Source organism: Chamaea fasciata, unplaced genomic scaffold (assembly GCF_029207755.1).
Source record: "Chamaea fasciata isolate MVZ Bird 193981 ecotype frontalis unplaced genomic scaffold, bChaFas1.0.hap1 SCAF_11, whole genome shotgun sequence".
Lineage (NCBI taxonomy): Eukaryota > Metazoa > Chordata > Aves > Passeriformes > Sylviidae > Chamaea > Chamaea fasciata.
The window spans coordinates 7,562,019-7,581,716 of NW_027094096.1; the positions used below are offsets into that span (position 1 = coordinate 7,562,019).

Below are 19,698 nucleotides of genomic sequence, written 5' to 3' on the forward strand. Positions count from 1 at the left end.
TAAATAAAGTATCTGACCCCAACCTACACATCTATAACCCACATCCAAAGACTTGACCGATCATTACGGTTCTACAAAGAGGCCACATTTTTGATTAAAAGAAAAAAGTCCACAGAGCACAGGCATGAGAAACAGCTGAATACTTCTCTTCCCCTTCTCTCTCTCTCTCCTTATTCATCTTAAAAAGTAAAAACCATCTCCATACATTATGATTCCTTAAGTAACCGAGTTGTTGATTCTACAGTACAGCGACAGCTAATCTGAAAAAGAAATGAGGGGCAAGATGTACCTTCACATTCACCACACCTGCCGTGAATCTGGTCATTGGGAGCTTCCCACAGGAATTGCAGGTAGAGGGGAGGAAGAGGAGAGGCAAAGAGATCAGCAGGTAAAATTAGTACTGCTCTCTGAAAGCTTGAATCTGTCATTCAAGTATTGAAAGTACCCAGAGGGTACAATGGGAGCTGTTACAGCGAAGTCGTTAAAACCCCTTAAAGCCCCAGGCACAGCAAGTGGTATTTCTGGGCTGTCTGGGAAACAAAAATCAGAATAACAAAACCCACAAAGGCCAGTAATTCAGCCCTCAATTCCTTCTGGACCCCGGACAGGGATCTCTAGAGTCGCCACAATGTATTTTGGGTGTCTTCTGGATGAGAGTTTCTTCCCTTTTGCAGACGTTTCCCACCCCCACAAAAACCCCTTCCCTCCCCCCCCCCCAAAAGTGTAACAATTTCATATATTATAAAGATTTGTAAAATACAAACAAACAAAAAAGAAGAAGGCTGTGGCAGGACGTTAGCGGTTACTCTTCATTGCGTCTTTGGCTGCCAGGATCAGTGGCGTCAAGCTGGACAGAGGTTTGGCCAGTTTCAAGAAGGGATGCTGCCAGGAAGACAGAAACACAAGGAATCAGTGAAAGACACACTTTTAAAGGTTTGATTTCCAGCAGGATTCATGTTTCCATGGAGCTAGGCAGCAATGACTCTGCATTTTAACTGCTGACTTGTTTCACATGTTTCTCTGGGTAGTTACAAGGACAAAACAATCCAAGGCTGGCAGGGACCACACTGCCTTGTGGAATATCTCACTGGTTTTGCAAAAGGTGTGTATTGCAGCTGCACTTGCAATGAGCAAAACAAAGTTCTAAACAAGAAATAATCAGAGAAAGATAAGAAGCAGCAGCTGGCTTTACTGGGAAAACCTCTACACCATCTGCCTGAGAGCTACTCCTTGCTCTCCCAGGGAATGGCATCAGTGATTCTCTCACTCCTACATACAATGCTGCCTACAAGCAGATCTCACTTAAAAATCAGCTTTTTTCCAGTGCACAGAAAGTGTTTAAAATCAAAACTAAAAGGAGGAACGGTGGCACAATGGCAAGGACACTGCTCCAGCTGCTCAGCTTGTAGGGCAGAATCCTGGGGGGAGAAAGGAAACTTTTCAAGGCCTGAACACTGATGTCAGACCAGCAGATTATTTTATCAGGAGTTCTGAAGGAGACATTTGCAAGTGGAAATATGAAAAGTGATGCAAATGCTATCAGTGGCCACCTTCTGAAGGGAGTTCCTAAACTGCTGGACGCTTTGGCAGTGACAGAGTAAAATCACAGATTATGATGGGATAACTTCGGAGTATATTATAAATCTTTCCTACCAACTGTTCTCACTACAGTTCCCAGGAGAAAACACACACACAAAAAGAAAGGGTGCTAGTCTATGGTGTGGTTCATCACAGGCTGACCTGACTCTAGACCTTGCACTGTGAGAAGAAGCTGAGTCTCACCTGTAGCAATTCTTTGGCTGATCCTCTTTTCTCTACATCCATCTCCAAACATCGGTTCAAGAAATCCCGGAATATTGGGGACAGTTTCTCGGGGTTCTGGAGTTCTGGTGTGCCATTAGTTGCTATCAAATATAAAGCCTGTAAAATGAAGAAAACCGAGCTTTGAAAGATGCCAAACTGACCTGCCTCGTGGCAAACCCTCAGATGAGAGGGCTCTGCAGCCTACTTCGCTCAACTTCACAGATTAGAACTGTCAAAATGCCACATGTGTAGGCAGTCATGACCTATTCTTGCTAGTAGCAAAATAATGTTCAACATCTCTTGGCAACAGATACTGACCTTAGCAAAGAACATACCAGTTTGTGACACAGCAGCACTTTCCATAATATCTTGGGTTTACTTTCCCTAAAACCATCACAGAGGCCTGAGGTCAAAGAGCTGTGTTTCAGTTATAGGCAGGCAAGTCTTCTTAGTACCATCACAGAATCCCAGAATGGTTTAGGCTGAAATGGACCTTAAAACCCATCTTGTTCCACCCCCTGCCTTGAGCAGGGACACCTTTAACTAGACCAGGTTATTCCAAGCCCTGTCCAGCCTGGCCTTGGACACTTCCAGGGATGGAGAGTCAGGGTAAGGCTGACTGCAAATTCAAGGCAGCTTTCTTCCTCTGGAGGAATTTTCTAGTACTGCTGATCTTGTTAGCTTTTTAAATTTAATTTTCTTTTTAATGCAGATGCAATTAATGAACAATTATTGACAGCGGTGAACACCCAGCTCCAGCAAAGCCAGGGCTTCTTACCCTCAGGGGGTTCTCGTTGAGGTATGGGGGCTCTCCTTCCACCATCTCAATGGCCATGATGCCCAGGGACCAGATGTCCACCTTGGGGCCGTAGGCTTTCCGTGTGACCACCTCGGGAGCCATCCAGTACGGAGTTCCCACCATGGTGCTGCGCTTGCTCTGCTCGGGGGTGATCTGGGCACAGAACCCAAAGTCGGCTGCAGGACAACACAAGTTCAAGAAGTTAAACTGGTGCACCCCAAGGAGTGGCTTTCCTAGAAGACTTCTCTATTGCTACACATACATTTCATCGAGAGGGGTTGGGGGGCAGTTTCTTCTTTCCTCCCCCACTACACTCTCCGTATTAAAAAAGCCAACGTGCAATGAAAATACAAAACCTGAAGGTGGTTAAGCAGGGCAGAATTCCATGGAGTGAAGAGAAGGCTTTTGTGCTCTGGAAACAAGAATTACCCTGTAGAAGAATGGTGTTTTTCCCAGTCCTTCCTTCAAGAGTTCTAGAATGCTAACAGCCAAAATAAACAATCAGGCAGAACACAGGCAGAGTGCTCTGCATGTGGTGTGTTACACAGCCTGAATTAGAAGAAATCCATCCACAATCCATGGCTTCTGCCCTGCTAAACAGATTGTACTTGTGCAGGTACTGAGGTCAACATTTCACAGCACTTTGGCCATCTATACAGGTACTACAGCCGACAGACATGGAAACAAGGCTCCAGGGAAGTGCAGTGCTACCCCACTCAGCAGCAGGAACCTGGACAAACAAACCTTTCCACAAGGTAACTACCAAAGAGAACAACCACACTCAAGAAAACAAGAAAAGTCACCTATTCCTATAGCCTTCAGGTGCAGCAGCAATGCATGTCCCATCATGTTACTTTATCCAGCTGCAGCACTCCCACTTCCCAGGCATGTAAAGCATCAATAAGAACACAGTTAAGGCAGGAGACAGATATTACTTTATCATTGACACTAAGTTAGAGAAAGAGAGAGAGAGAGGGAGAGAAGAGAGAGAGAAATTTAAATTCCAGGGTGATTTTGGAAGTGTTATGCCAAGCAGAGCTAAGGAGAGAGCCAAGTCATGGAAGTGCCAAGTTGTACCAAGACCATTTAACATAGAACTACCCCACCCTGACAGTCAAAATGCTGACTTAAAAAAAAAACCCAAACCAAACCTGTAGGAGTCACCAAGTTCCTCCTGCATGTTTTGGCCTTATCAAGGTGTCACAGTCACCTCCCAGCATGGCCTGTTTCCATGCCCAGCCCAGGGAAGCAGCTGCAATGTGTTCTCCTGACCTCCCAGTCAGGCCTCCAGCACCAGCCACCAGCACAGAGGAAGAAGACAGGCAGGAATCTAGTTTCACCCACCAGGAGCATGTATAGCTCATTGGTGACACCTGTCCTGTCACCAGACTCCCTCAGAGACGGGCAAGAGTTCAAAAAGAAGGTGCAGCTTCTCCCACCCTGAACTTTTGCTAAAGCAATATAATCACACAGCCCCAGAAGCGCTTGTTCAGCACTGATTACACCACCTCCCCTTCACACAGGGAATTTTTGCAGCTGACTCCTGTCTTCTCCTGTGTCTCCTTCCTCCTCACCCTCCCCCGGTCTGCTGGCATGATAATTTTGACTCAGCTGCTAACTCTGTCCTTTGGCCACTTTGCTTTGACACCCCTTTTGCAATTTTGATCCTTCTCCAGCTAACTCTTCTCAGCCACATTCTCTGCTGTAACTGTCCACTTCTCTTCAGCCTCTGAATCCACAGTTTGTGCACAGACACATCACATCCTTGAAAAAAAAAATTCCCTATGGAAGCGAGCAGTGCATCCTGCAATGCTGGTATGCAAATCAGGTTGCTCATAATCTTTCTCCACACTCCATCTCATAAATAAAATGAGACTGCAAACCATCTAGAATAGGAATATTGCTAAGACACATTTTCATGGCACTTCAAATTCCTACTAAAACCACTTCTTGCTTCACACCTTTTTGCCTTTACTCATTGATTGTTACATGTTTCGTACATACCTACATACAAGAAAGGCAGATAATGAACCTCTTTCTCAATAGTCCTGACAGCTACCAGTGCTTTCACATCATTTTTATTTACACACACCAGAAAAGGATTTACTATACAAGCCCATGCATGCATAACCATTACCTGAAAAGCAAGTAGTTTGTTTTGTCATGATTATATTAATAAAAGCGTTACATTTCTAGTCCAAGAAAAGGTACAGGATTAAGACTACACTGCAACAAATGATCAATAATGCTCAATTTTCTTGTTAGTGGCCTTTTCATGAATGGGGCAAAGCTTTAATATCAAGTCCTGGCATCCTAACAAAGGCACTGCAGTTTGCTGCAACTTTGCTCTTGCAATCATTCCCATTTTGCTTCACCGCCTGTGCCAGTTACTTCCTAATTACCAACGTATTTATGGGGCCACAGGTTTGCTTCAACATCCTTCTGGGCCAACACATTCACAGCCCCAGTCTAAGGGCCCTGAGAGTATCAGCACCTGCTGTCTGATACATATTTTGATAACAGAATTGATTTCTATTACTCATAGTCAATAAAAACCACCTCAAATTTCCCTGCCAATTCTCCTTTTACTGATTTACACACTCCGAGCCAGAGATTCCTGGAAAAGGGAAAACAGAAGATGAAAACAATTGTCTGCTACTCACTTAATTTAACTGATCCATCCATTCCTAACAGCACATTGTCACTCTTTATGTCTCTGTGGATGACCTGGTTGGCATGGAGGAACTCAAGCGCTTGCAAGCACTGGACAGGAGAGAAAAAAAATCCATTCAGCATCCAGAAACAGAACTGTTGTAAGTGAACACAAATTCAAAGCCATGTGCACGCCCTCAGCCAGCTCTGGGTGCAAGAATAAAAAGGTATTATTGAAAATAACCAGCAGAGGAAGCTCTTGGGCTAAAAAAATACACTCCGGATTTCAGGATGTCAAAAATCATTTCACTGTGAAGTTTCCCTATCTTAACAAATGCATCCTTTAAACTCCTCATCATCCAAGATGCTCTCAGAAATCCTGATGTTAATTTTGGTACATCCCACAGATTCTGCAGTGGAACCATAAAGGATTAAGTGAGATCTTTTCAGGCTGAGGTCTCACCAAAAGAACTGGTGAGGCTTCATGTCCAACATCCACACAACTTCAACAGTGAAGGCTGTAAAACATCTTCATTCTGAAAGGCACTTATACTGGTTTGCATTGTTTTCAGATGAAAACCTTTCACACTAAGTTTCTGCCCAAAACCATAATGAAATTTACTTTTGTTATTTGAGAATAAAAGGCAAAAGAACAAAAGCCAGATTTTTCTCTTTCCATCTAAGCAGAACATTTGCAGCTTGGCACAGATGTCCCCACTGTGTTGTTTTTTGTTTTTTTTTTTAATCTCGGTTTGCTTTAGCAAAATGACACTGATGTGCAAAACTAAATGTATCTAAAACACTGGGCAGCAGAGTTTTGATGAAGTACAATAGTTCAGCATTTGATTTCTTCCTCAGAGTAGCTCATTACTGTTACAGTAAATAGTTACTCTTGGTTCTCTGCTTCCAGCTCTGGTTTCTCTGGAAACCATTCCCTGTCCATACACGTTACTGTGCAACTCTGCTTTCCCTCCCCTCCCTTGGGGTGAGTCACAAAAACACTCGTCATACTGATGGAGTCAGATGGGCTTTTTAAAAGCCTCCGTTTCTCCTGCACAGCAGATAACAGCATTCTCCTTCTGCCACGATAAAATCAAGCCTGAGCTGGATACTGGCACTTGCTCAGGGCAGAAACCACTGATAAGCTGTGATATTGGCTGCTTTTAACATTTTCATTTGAAATCTTACTGCAACCTCGAAGTTATTCCAGCTACAACCTTCTGAAACATGATTTTCCCGAGAAATCCATAAAGAAAGCTTAACTGGCACAGAACTACAGATGTCACACACTATGACTAAATTGGAAATGTCTAAAGTGGGAAAGGGATAGTCTGCATTCTGTTCATCTTTATTTTAGTGTATGTTTCTTAATGTACTCCTGTTTCAGCAGATCCACTTCCAAACTGTGAGCAAACACCATTCCCCTTCTTCCTTCTGCAGAACACTTCAAAGCTTTCAGGAGTTTTGTTTTTCTATTTTGTTTTTTCTTTTTCCTTTCTACATTATCCATACTTGAATATGCAGATTTCTTTTCTTAATGCCTCTGAATGTTCTTTGTTAGTCCAAGTTAAAAAAAGCCATTCCTTCCAGCTGCTTAACTTCTATATTGCTCCTCCCTGAACTTTATTCATATTAATCTGTTAATAATAGTCCACATTATTCATATCTTTCTGTTAACACTGTCAGCAGGATGAGGCACCCCAGGAAGCAAACGCACAGACTTTATTTGCTCCATCACCAAACCTTCTCAAACACCTACCTCAAAAACCACTGCAGCTCTTCCATGTTACAACTTGCAAAGCCCGAGTTTTCTGAGTTAACCTGATTTTGTTATTTTCTGCAATTTTAATATTGATTTCTGCTCATGGTACAATTCATTCTTTACTCAACGGCTTCGGCAGCAATTGTGGCAATTAGTGCAAACCTGAGCATGCCACAAGAATCAGGGGAACAGGGAGCACCTTCATTCCTCAACCCAGCCCCTCCTCACTCACCTCTCTGCAGACAGCAGCGATCTGTGCTTCATCCATGCACGTCTCTGTGACCACATCTGTTAGAGAGCCTCCAGCCAGATACTCCATCACCACAAACAATTCATCCCCGACGAGGTAACTACAAAGAGAAAACCAAAAGCATGTCCCTGTGCCATGTGACAGTACAGACAGCCTCATCTGCTTCCAAGACCCTTAGGTGGAGGAAGAGCAGGTCTGTGCAAGGGATAACCCTTGGGATGAGGAATCAGCCACCTGGCTGCATTTACCTGTCCAGGAAGTTGACTATGTTGGGATTCTTTAGCTCCTTCATTACCAAGATCTCATTAATTATCAGCTCCTTCTTGGGCTGTTTCTGCAAATTGATCTGTTTAATAGCCACCTGAATAGGGCAAAATAAAACAGCAATCTCAAACCTCAGCACCCAAACCTTTCAGTCACTCTTAACACAGTGAAAAGGCAGAAGGAATCCTGTAACAGGATTAAAGGAGTTTAGAACAGTTTGTGGATGGCAAGTTGTTTATCAGCATACAACTTGAAAGAATTCAGCTTGATCAGCACACAACTTGCACCTCTTGCAGCTGACAGGATGCACTAAGAGTAAGAGAGGCCAAACCAGAGAGCAAAGGGCATTCAAAAAAAAAGAGATAGAAAGATATTCACAAAATTCCTTATCAACAGGCCTGGAGCAGAAGAGAATCCTGTAGCAACTCAGAGAGAAAATCTGAGCCTTCCAATGCAAGGTGAGGCAATTCATTTTTCTTTATTCTGACCACACTGGTGTTTGGGTGTAAAGAATGCTGGGAGGCAGAAGGAATTCCTCTCAAAGCCATTAACTCAATGAACTATCCAAGAGAGAAAAGGGAAGATAAAGGCCCACCTCTCACAGGAAACAGGCTAACAAGGACAAGTACTACAGAGTTTACAATGAAGAAGAATCATCCCAGCTCTGTTAACTCCAACACTCTGAGGAGGCTGTTTGGAATTCTGCAAGACAACCTGGATTAACTCCAAAACCAAGCACAAGAACCAACATAATCCTGTAGAAATGATTGTTATTATCTTGCCAAGGACATTAATGGAAGAAATTCTCATCATTCTGTAGCACAGAGTGACAAAATAACTATGACTGGAGGTGGAGCAGGTTGCTGAGGGTTTTGTGGGAGTCTGGAGTGGAGACTCAATGAGCAGAAATTCCACAACCCCTCCCTCTTGAGCTCCTGTGCCATGCTCAATCATCCTGCCTGAGAGGGAAAAAAATTCTAAAATCTAACTCTAATTTCCCTTATGGCAGTTTTTGTCTGTTCCCTCCTGTCCTGTCACTGTGTAGCTCTAAGAGGAGTGTTCCTCTTACTGATGAACAAACCTAACTCTATCCCTGGGCATTAAGCAGAGGAAACCCAAGCACTGCATGAAGGCTGCAAACCATCAACTGCCTGGCAAAGTGCAGAGCAGGTCAAACAAAAGCCCTGGAGCCCAAAATTCACTCCGCAATCAGTAAGAGAACATGAAATACTGCAGTGTGTAGAAAGCAAACTGAGAGATCCTGAGATGATGGCAAGGCTCATGTTTAATCAAGTTGTAGTGCTCCACTGCAGGACTACTGAATGTGGTTACTGCTGAAAGGGCATTTACTTATCAGGGACCTAAAGAATGCCTACTTGTGGATATTTAAAGGAAAATTTAGGAAAGAACGTAAATAAAAATATTAAAAGAAAATTAAGGAAATCTGAAGTTAAACAGACACAAATAATTCCTAAAATCTGAGTCCCAGAAGCCCTCTGGTTGTCTCCAAGATATGGCCACTGGATGACAAACATGCAGAGTATTGCTGATGCCACCAAGGGAAAAAAAATAAAGAGCAGGATATAGAGAAGACATTCTAACTGCATAAGGGCATCACATGAGACAAGCTGCTTCCCTAGAGACAGACACAGCCAAGTGTGCAAAGACTAAACAAAATCTTATTTCTGAAAACGTAAGACAACAATGCCTGCAATTCTTGAAGGATAAACTCTTTTCCAAACTCACTTCTGGAACACCTCACTCCCTTTGCTTTTCACAGGAAAGACAAATCTCTGCTTTTAGCTTTCATCATCTGATTACTATAGAGCAAGGCACACTGTTACAACTGACTATGACAAACAGATCTGAGAGGTGACAGCAGCGATGGGAGCCACTGAAAGAAATAAATTATTCTGGCCACCTAGAGAAGAACATTTAAACAAAAAATGAACAGAGGAATCTTACCTCCTGCCCTGTTGCCACATCAATAGCTGTGAAAACTGTACCTGAAGCCCTGTGAAGAGAAAGAAAAACGTTACAGCAAGTTGCATCTCCCTGCATAACAAACACACAAGTGAGCAGCCAGGTCACAAATGCAAAATTGTTTCAGTTTTCAATTCAAAATTTCCACCACTGTGTGATGCCTTCCCTTTTTATTTACTGTACTCTTTGCTGCCCAGAGAGGTCATGGCTGCCTCAACCCTGGAAGTGTTTAAGGTCAGGTTGGACAGGGTTTGGGGCAACCTGGGATAGTAGAAGGTGTCCCTGCCCACAGCAGGGAGTGGGACTTTAAGGGATAGGCTCTGAGGTCCCCTCCCACCTTAACTAGGGTGGGACTCTGATTTACCACTGCTGAATGCAGCCAACATCTCTGCCTGCACAGTAAGTGGTGTGAGGCACAGAAGAGCACCCTGCTGCTGACACTGGCCCACTGGGAATAGAAGTTGGGAGCAATACTTACCCTTGCCCAATTTTTTCATATCTGGTGTATTTTTTCTTGGGATCTCCTATGCTTACAATAGTGCCTGGAAAAAAAAAAAAAAAATCAAAAAGTCAGTCCAATCCCACGGCTCTGCCCCCCAACAGGAGGGCTGGCCCGGCCAAGATAGGCCCCAGAGTGAGTCAGCTCAAGTAGCAAAGCTGGTGCACCAACAGCCAAAGCTGCAGGGGAACATTAATACAGTGAAAAAGTCATCATCAAGATGGTTATGGAACAAGCAACAGCAGAAACTATTTTGTGTTAGTATGGTTTGATTGAAGTTCACTCGTGACACTGTGATGTGCACGCATGACACAAACTCAAACCTGTTCTAGCATTACAAACCACCCGAGCCAGCGCAGCGCTCTCATCTGCTGCTGGACACAAAGCTACCCAAGCACTGCACACAGAGCAAGGGTGAGGGCAAAACTGCCACATCCCTCCCCCAGCCCTGCTGCTGATCTGAAATGATGGCACCTACGTAGTTTTTCCATGATGTCCTCGTCTGACATCTTGGTTTTCTTTTTCTGCTTGTCCCCTGCTTTGGAGGCGCTGTCGGCGCAGGTGTCACCGGCCGGGGCAGGGATGGGGTCGATGACAGAGCGGGTGTAAATCTGTAAGGGAGACCAGAGACCTGAGCACTGCTCTGCCATCAGCTGAAACCCACCACAGCTCTGCAAAGATCCCCAGGCAACGTTTTGTAACAGGTATGAGGCAGAAATGAGACCTGACACATATTAAAGCTCCATAAAAACAAGATGCTGGCAACATTACTGACCTGTGAAAGAGATCCAGGCACTTCCTGAACAGAGAGGATGCCAGGAGATTCCACAGTGGGTTTCTCAGTTTTTTTATCTGCTTATTCTTTATAACCCATACTAGTTAACAGAGCAGAAACCACTATTTAACAGTGAGATCAACTTCTACTAAGATGTAAAGGAAAAAGATGCTTGATTGCCATGAAAAGAAGGATAAGATTCTCAAGTATTTCCCAGTTGTCCCCAACTTAAGGTTTTTTTAAGGGATTTAATTTCTTGGAGCTTTATTTAATTCCCTCCTGAGCTGTTCACAGATACACACAGCTACTCCAGAAATATCCAGCTGTGGACCTCTCACCTTTTATATGTCTAAATCCCAAGAGTGGAAAATTATAAAGCAAAACTCCTTTCCCAACCTAAATGATCCTATGATTCTATTAACTACAGGACTTCTAATCCAACTGATATTCAGAAATTAGGAATTTCCGTAGAAAATTCAAAAAACAGAACTTTTCTCTAAAAACTTTCAGCAGCTTATTGCCCAAATAAAGCACTTCCCTAAAAAGCGGAAGTTCTGCAATGCTGAGAAATGCAGGTCTGTCAGTTTGACAGCTGCTCACCGATTTTGTGTGATCTGGCCGCGGAGCAATCACTGGAGGAGGAGCCTCTTCATCATCCTCGTCATCATCTGCCACAGCTGTTGATGGTTCTGAACCTTTGGCATTGGTCTATATTTTTACCAAAGTTTAAAAAAGACAGATAAACAAATTATCTCTCCCACAGTATTAAAGACCTCACGTTTTTTCCTTCACATTAAGAGACAGTAATTCTTACCCATGTCAAAAGAAAATAACTTAAACCACTCAGTCTATCCTTTAGTTTTTACATTTTATTAGGAAACTCAAACACTGCTGCTGCAGTGAAATATGCAATTGACCACCCAAATTTATGTTTCTATTCCACAAAAAAAAATTCCTAATTTTTATACTTTTAATTTTTATACAGTTTAATACTTCGAGATTCAGAATATAACAAGTCCAGAAGCCTGAACTTGTATGCACCACAGAACAGCCAAATAATAGTAAACACACTCACCGTTGGTGTTCCTGAAGGGAAACCATCTTTTTCTAAACAGAACAAATAGCAGAATAAATAAAATCATCAGAAAAAAAAAAGTAATAAAAAGTGAACTTTGTCAAGTACACAGTAAGAATATAACAAAGCCTTATAACTAAGCTGCTTTCAGAAAGAATTTGGAAGAAAAGTAGGTAAAACTGCACTTTGTGGGACAGTCCTTCTCTCAGCTTTCCAACATACGTCCCCATCTAGGAGTCACAAATTATTCTGCATCGCTGATGTCACCAGCTGGTGACATCAAGTTCAGAGACAGCTGTGAGGAGCAAGGCCTCCAGCACAAAACCAGTCCATCCCAGTCCCAAAGCCCCAGCTTGATAAACACAGCCCATTCAAGCCCATTTTGGCTGCTATTCTGAATGATCCAGTTCCTTTTCTTCCCCTCTCCACTTAAAACAGGAAATTAACTGGACAACGCCAGTTTCCAGTCAGTTGTAAATCAATCTTTGGACATTTGTGCCTCATTGAAATGCACCTTGATTTTAGCACTTGAACTTGAATTATCATTCTGACAGAAAGAAAGACTGTGCTCCAAATACCCAACTCCAGTGTCCTGCATATTTGGCTCTCACCTGGAGCAGAAAAACTCAGGTATTTCTGTTTTGCTGTGTCTTTTGAGTCGTAGAATTTCAGCACATCTAGTACCGCCTGGGGGTTTTTCTTCTGTTCTAGCTTGGTGATATTTGAGGTCTGAAGTAACCGAGCCCATTGTTCTGGCATTCCCTGAAAAAATAGGGGGGTTTAAGGATCCTTTCTGTATTTTAAAGGTTTTTGAAAAGCAAGACAGATTTCTTCCCTCTATATAAGCATAACATGCACAGCCTCAAGCACGTGAGCGAGTAGGATGGGGAGCCAAAGGTGAAAACACAGACCACAGGACACAACCCCACCAAGCATGCTGGGCCAGACGTGAGGAGTGGGAACACAAAGACACTCAACAGATCCAGTGTTACCCACTAAAGAAAGCAAACTGTAGAGGGTTTGTCAGGGAGAGCTCTCCCAGGTGATAGCAAGCATCAGATGTGACACTGGCATTGCAGAAGCACTAACAGGTCACAGTGTGCTCTACAAACACCCAGGAAAAATAGTTCTTTGGTAGAAACAAAGCTAACTTGCACTTTATTCTAAAACTCTGCGTTGGCTTCACTGCAGCACTGACCCACAGTGTTTCCTGAGCTGCTCCAAGGCAGGAATACTCACAGTGAACTCTCCAGTAACAGCATCAAAGCCAACATGGATGGTATGTTCAAAATCTGACGGCGGGGAGATTTCTGGCCTTTCCTTTTCCTTCTTCTTGCTTCCTGAAAAAGACATCCAAAAATTTCAGTGTTAGAAAGAAAGTCTGTGAGGGTGGTGAGGCCTGGTACAGGTTGCCCAGAGAAGCTGTGGCTGCCCCATCCCTGGAAGTGCTCCAGGCCGGGTTGGACGGGGCTTGGAGCCACCTGGGATAGTGGAAGGTGTCCCTGCCCATGGCAGGGGGTGAGACTGGAGGGGCTTCAAGTTCCCTTCCAACCCAAACCATGCTGGGATTCTGTGATTTCAAGAACCTTGTTCCATTCAAATAACTTATACTTTGGCAGCAAGAAAAAAGAGATTAAGAGCACCAGAGTGCTCTGTTGAGCACATGAAATCTAAACATACTAAATGTTTACAATGCAAAAAAAGGACATTTTAATATAGATTAAGAACAGTAATAAAGACAACTTCAGTTCAACCTCAAGTTCACCCTAAAGACACTTAAAACTCAGTTGCCTCCCTGCTTCAATTCAAGGTAATTAATGCAAACTAGGACTTCCTGTGATGAAGATAAGAGTTTATAGCCTCAGAGCAATTACCTAATTTAAATTAAAAGGTGGGGGAGAGCATAATAAGTACCAGAAGCAGGAATAAATAACTAGAAGAACCACGTGCACAACCCAACCTAGATTCAACTGCATTTATAAGATATTTTCTAACACCCGGGGCTTCGGATTTTTGTTTGTTTGTTTGTTTTGGGAGTTTTTAGGGGGCGGTTCGGGGTTTTTTGGTGTGGTTTTTTTTCTGCTTTGTTTTTAAATTCACCTTCAAAGTTTCAGTATGGAAAAAGCAGGTAAAGCAGCACTCTCTTCATTACTACACAGCAAGCAAAGATGGTGCTGCTCGGAGGCAGGAATCCGTCTGAAATCCCCTCAGGCTGGCGGGAAGGGAAGGACGGGGAGCGAGGACAATACTCCCAAACGAAAAGCCATGTGGGCTGCCTGCAGCTGAACAATGCCGTGGAAAGACAGGGCTGTTATAAACAGGATATCTTTAATATGGCTGCACAGGGCAGAGCCAAAAAGCAATAGGCTGTCCGATGTTTCATTAACAGCGCTCGGTCGCAGCACAGGGGAAACTCGCTGCTGTGGAAACCAAGGAAAGCACTAGTTCTGTCTGATTTCTTGCAGTTTTTTATGTGGAAGCAAGGAGGAACACATATATATATGAAAATATATATTACAAGGTTGTATTCCTCAGGAAGGCTCCTGTTTGGAGCAGCTGACATGCAGTGAACAGGAACCGGCGCTCAAACCCTCCAGCATGAGCTGGGTAAATAAACCCACTCCTTCCAAAAATACACAGAACCCATGAGTAGGCAAGGCAAGGAGGCTAAAACCCATTGCTCTGGCCACAGGAACAGCAGAGCAGCACTTCAAACAAACAGCCCCAGGCAGAGGCAAGCCCGGTGAGTCATGTGCTGGCAGGACATCCTCAGCTCCGAGAACAAGGCCACGGTGAGGCCACGGTGAGGCCACGCCGCCTCCCGGCCCCCGGCTCGGCCCGGGATGGAAACGGGAATCAGTGCTTCAAACTGCACATGGTGGTCTTTCCACCGACATGGGTGAGCCCCAAAGAGCAAAGTCTGTAAGGAGAACATGAGAAGCTACTACAGGTTGGTGGCAGCACACCAAGAGAGACTGCAGCCCTCGGGGTGCTGAATTTGGGTGCTGAAGGTGGCAGGTCTGGGTGTGTCAGCTCAGTGCAGTGCTCCGTGTCTGGAGCAGGTTCTGCCTTGGCCCTTCAACCCTGCTGAAATGGGTGTTTTACCATTTTATTATTGGTCATGGGAGCCAGAATTTGGCCCTTGGCCCTGCAGAGGCAGCAGCACAGTCCCCCTGTAACCAAGAGGGGAAGACACACGGGTCCTTTGGAAGGATTTGGTGAGCTGGAGCAAAGCTCTGTCTGATTAAGAAGGTGCCTCAAATACAACCAGACTCTTCCCCAAGTGAAGCCACAGGCACTCAGCAAAGCGTCAGCCTCTGTACTTCCCAGGGCAAACCCATCCTCAGGCTGCCCTCGCTTCCCACCAGCCAAATTCCACACACAAGGCAAGAAACACAGCTGTTTCCCAACAGCTGGAGGTAGCAGACAGCTGACTCCAGATGTGCACCTGGAGTTGCTGAGCTCCAGCTGAAACCACACCGAAATGTGCCCCCAAGCACGTGACATGCAGGATCTGGGTGATGGCCTCAGCACCTCCTCCAATACTCTCTTGCTCAAAGACAAACATTTCTGGGTTTAGCGGACTATTTTAAAGCTTTCCAAAACCACACAGAGGTTCCTTTGACTTCAGAAGTCAGGCCAAGAAAATTCATGGCAATCAAGTACTCTAGTAAGAAGATGACTATCACTTAATTTATCCTAAACAATGGAACCAGGGGGAAAAAAACCTTCCACAACTGGTGATTAAATAATCCCTTCAAACCCTTATTATTTCAGCACAGAACTAGCTCAGGCTTGGGATAGAAACGGTGTAATTGCTAAACCTCTTCATCTGCAAGTCCCCCAAAGCACAAGAACCTCCCAAGAGAGGATCCAGGAGCAGATGAGACTGGCCAGGAGGGACCTTGCAAAATCATATGGACAGAGATGTGCAGACAAAGCCAAACAACATTCCAGGATAATGGCAAGGATTTTTTCATTTTCTGAAAGGGAAAACCGAACATTTTTGTAGTGATTTGTTAATTTACGTGCTGCCTAGAGACATTTTTCCCACGACAAAATTTCTGCCCCACGTTGACAGATTATTTTGCATCTAGTCCCAATGTATTTTTTAAATCTGAGCAGGAAGTTAGTATTTCTGCAAAGCTTCCCAGCAGCTGAATTTAAAGAAAAGAAGCATTTAAATGGGCATTTCTGGGGAGGGTGCGTCCCAGCCTTGCTAATGAACAAAACAACTAACATCTGACTATTGTGTGAGTGCCAGAAAGACACTGTGCCCACTTCTGCTCTGCTCACATTCAACAGCCAGTTTTGCAGACTTGAGGGCCAAAATCCCTTCTCTGGATACTTACACTAGCCTTGCTGCAGGTCATGCAACAGACAAGTTTCTTCCAAATTAAAAAAAAAAAATACAACTTTCAGAGAGTTTCTGTAAGTTGGGTAATTCAATTTCCATTTTTCCTAATATCTTGCCATGCAGGAAAGCCTGCTTTTTTTCAGGAGGACATTACTTGAATTACTTTTTAACATCTAGAAAACACAAACTGACACTCATTTCCTCTAAAATGTAGTTTTCCCAGCAGAAATTCTTTCTCCTATTCTCAGTTCGCAACACAAAGTATCAGTAGGTAGATGCTAAATAACTATGCAGATTAATTTCTCTAAATTTGGTACTTGTCAGTATCTAGAGTGGTCTGAATAATCATCAAAGGACTCTAAAGCAACTTGAGATGAGCCAATACAACTTTAGATAATTCTTCAACCAACCCCCATTCCAGCAATGAACAAACCCACCATCAAAATGAAAAGAGGAAATGTCCAGGGAGAAAAAAAGGCATCATGGAATGTCACAAAGCCCTCCAGCCATACTTGCACCCACTTGCATTCAGAATTCATTTGTTACTACTTCAGACCAAGGAAAGCCTTCCTTCACGTGGGGTTTATATTCTACTTCATTACATTCTATTTCATCCCTGTCTGCAAAAGGGCTCAAATGCTTTGATCAACCACCAATGCAACAGCATAAAGACAAGTGCCATCCCAGCCCCTAAACTGTTCTCCTTGCCTGCAGATGGACAGATTTGATCCTTCCACAAGACTTCCTTGCAGACTCACCGTGACAAATCCTGGGTATTTCCTTGTGGGACCAACAACAACATGGTAAAACACCCGTTTCAGCAGGGTTGAAGGGCCAAGGCAGAACCTGCTCCAGACACGGAGCACTGCACTGAGCTGACACACCCAGACCTGCCACCTTCAGCACCCAAATTCAGCACCCCGAGGGCTGCAGTCTCTCTTGGTGTGCTGCCACCAACCTGTAGTAGCTTCTCCTGTTCTCCTTACAGACTTTGCTCTTTGGGGCTCACCCATGTCAGCAGAAAGACCACTGCTACAGACAGGCTATTTCACAATAAATGACCTTGTGAAATAACTATCCTTCCATCCTCCCAAAAAGGAAACACACCTACTGTTGAGAGCAGAAAGCCAGATCTTGGGAACAGAGGGCAACCTGTCTCTCTGAGTTTGATCTCCAGGGAGAGGCACGGCTGCAGAGCTGCTCATACAGCTGAGAGAGTGAAAACCAGCCCTGGGGAAAACACTCAGCCAAGAGAATAATCAACCAGAGGAGCAGAATCTCTTCAAACAACTAAACCTGTGTCGGCATGACTGAACCAGTCCTGCCCAGCACACCAGCAGCAAGGCACGGGGAGCCAAGAGCACAGAAGGCATCAAGAGCAGCAGGGTCCTCTCCAAGGTGTATATTAAAAGTAATGTTAACCAGTAGATTTTCAGGAAGCTTGGCAGATTCAGGTCAGGCTTAAGTCCCTGTGCAGTTTTACCATCTCAGATGTTAGAAGGTGTTTCTATCTATGCACTGTTTAGTTGTACATGGACACACCTTCTGGAGAGAGGATAAAGGGCTCCACTGCTGTACATGCACTCCCCATACAGAAAAGAGGAAAAACAACAAACAAATATGGTCAAGTATTCATTATAGCATTTTTTTTTCTCAGAAATAATCTTTTTTACAGCAACCCACATTTATCTCCACTAGTAATCAATCCTAATCCTGTTCCACAGACAAAAATACAGAACTTCTCTGAGTTTTCCTTCATGCAACTGCACTTTTACCACTATTTCTTTACTGACTTTTTTTCTCCTCCAGGTGCCACATAAATGATCATCCACATGAAGTAACTTCCAAACCAGCTGGGTACCCAGTTTGAACCAGAAATCTGCATCTAAGTAATATGACCCCCAGGAATGCCAGACATCGATTTGGGTTGTTTGGAAATGCATTACTTCAAGCTGGGCAGCAAACAGGGGGTGGTTTTCCAACCCCCTACACTTGGACAGGCTGGACTCTGACACCTAAAGCACTACCAAAACCCACAAGGAGAGTAAAGGAATACGTATAGGAGTGGAAAAAGGAGGCATCTTACCTTTTTCATTGCTATAGAAGATGGAGATGATTTTATGCCTGGGTTTCCTCTCTTCTGGGACAGAGGGCAGGGGTTTAAAGCTGTTGTTGGTTGCCAACTGGTCTTTGACCCCCGCAGTAAAGATAGCGCTGCTCATCCGGACGGGAGGGGCAGGGGGCTTGTCTTCCAGTTCTCCGTTGTCAGACATGGTTCTCAATAGCTAGGGGAAGCCCTGGAAGAGAAAAAATGGGATTTGAGCACAGGAAAAGAGCATGGAGTACATGAACGTTCCATTCCTTCTGCTGGCAGAGGGGAGGGAGGCGTGAATTCAGCTCTGAGGAACGCAGACACTGACGCCTCCACCAAAGGAAGCAAATCCCTTCCTCATTCCCACTTCTGGGCCACCCATTCATTTGTGCCAGCAGCAGCATTTGTGGCATGGAGCGACAAACATTCCCAGCGATAAAAGTAACCCAGACCAATGAACAATTCCCAGATCTGGGTCTCTGCTCACACAAAAGGCCTCAGTGCAACGTACTTTGGGGGTAGCTCTAGTCCAAAAAGCTTCATGCCGTAGTACCAAATAGCTTTAAAAGCCTTAGATGCTTTCCTTCTTGTCATTTATCAGACAAAACCTCAGGGACAAAGGAACAGCTCATGTTTGGAAGCCATAATTCAGCACACTATCCACATTAAGCAACACTCAAAACATCTCTACCCAAATCACACAGCCTACATGAAAGAGCTCAGCACCAAGAGCCACAGGATGCACTCCACTCCTGAATGAGGCTTGCACTGCTTCCCCACTTGGTACCAAACTTTCTCCACTTGCAGAAAATAACATATAGTATCACCACAATCCTCTTTGAATCCTCAACAAAAACATGAGTGAAAAACACACACGAGCAGCTGCTAGGGCTACAACTACAGCACAATAAAACATCTACGCGACACATTCCCCATTCAAAAATATCTCTGCTAGCATTTCCTCCCTCCTTGTAGTATTTTGGAGATTTTTTTCTGATCACCAGGAAACAGGCAGCCTCTCTGCCACAGAATAAAGAGCCCAAAGTACAGAAAATGCTTCTCAATGAGAGGTAACAAACATACTCTCAATTCCTCTGTTCACTCAAATAACAAACTATCTCTTTGGAACAGGAACCAAACCATCTTTGTGTTGACCTCCTCCTCCTCTCACAACAGTTTGAGAGGGAAACGGGAATTTCATTGGGAAATGAATGGCCTCCTGATGCCCACCAGCTACACATCACATCTAAGGCATGACCCACGTGATGGGTGTCACTCACAAGAGCCACGACAAGGCAGTGCCATCCCCTCTCAATTGCTGTGCTCCCAACAATACAACACCTGCATCCTGCCCAGCAGCAGAACTAAAACAACATGGGCTGTCATT

General features: G+C 44.2%; 1 protein-coding gene across 2 annotated transcripts in view; it reads right to left on the reverse strand.

The window, feature by feature from the left end:
- Positions 1–720: 720 nt before the first annotated feature.
- PAK2 (p21 (RAC1) activated kinase 2) overlaps positions 721–19,698 on the reverse strand; it is a 38,721-nt gene continuing 19,743 nt past the window's right edge. For both annotated transcript variants that reach the window (XM_066194193.1, XM_066194194.1), the window contains exons 2-15: positions 18,306–18,516; positions 13,102–13,202; positions 12,474–12,624; positions 11,863–11,894; positions 11,388–11,495; positions 10,491–10,623; positions 9,992–10,055; positions 9,496–9,544; positions 7,515–7,627; positions 7,249–7,366; positions 5,266–5,365; positions 2,582–2,778; positions 1,783–1,920; positions 721–882 (exon numbers count right to left, since the gene is read on the reverse strand). In XM_066194193.1, coding sequence (XP_066050290.1) covers positions 796–882; positions 1,783–1,920; positions 2,582–2,778; positions 5,266–5,365; positions 7,249–7,366; positions 7,515–7,627; positions 9,496–9,544; positions 9,992–10,055; positions 10,491–10,623; positions 11,388–11,495; positions 11,863–11,894; positions 12,474–12,624; positions 13,102–13,202; positions 18,306–18,492 — 1,578 coding nt within the window. In that variant the 5' untranslated portion in view covers positions 18,493–18,516 and the 3' untranslated portion in view covers positions 721–795. The remainder of the gene's footprint in view (positions 883–1,782; positions 1,921–2,581; positions 2,779–5,265; positions 5,366–7,248; positions 7,367–7,514; positions 7,628–9,495; positions 9,545–9,991; positions 10,056–10,490; positions 10,624–11,387; positions 11,496–11,862; positions 11,895–12,473; positions 12,625–13,101; positions 13,203–18,305; positions 18,517–19,698) is intronic.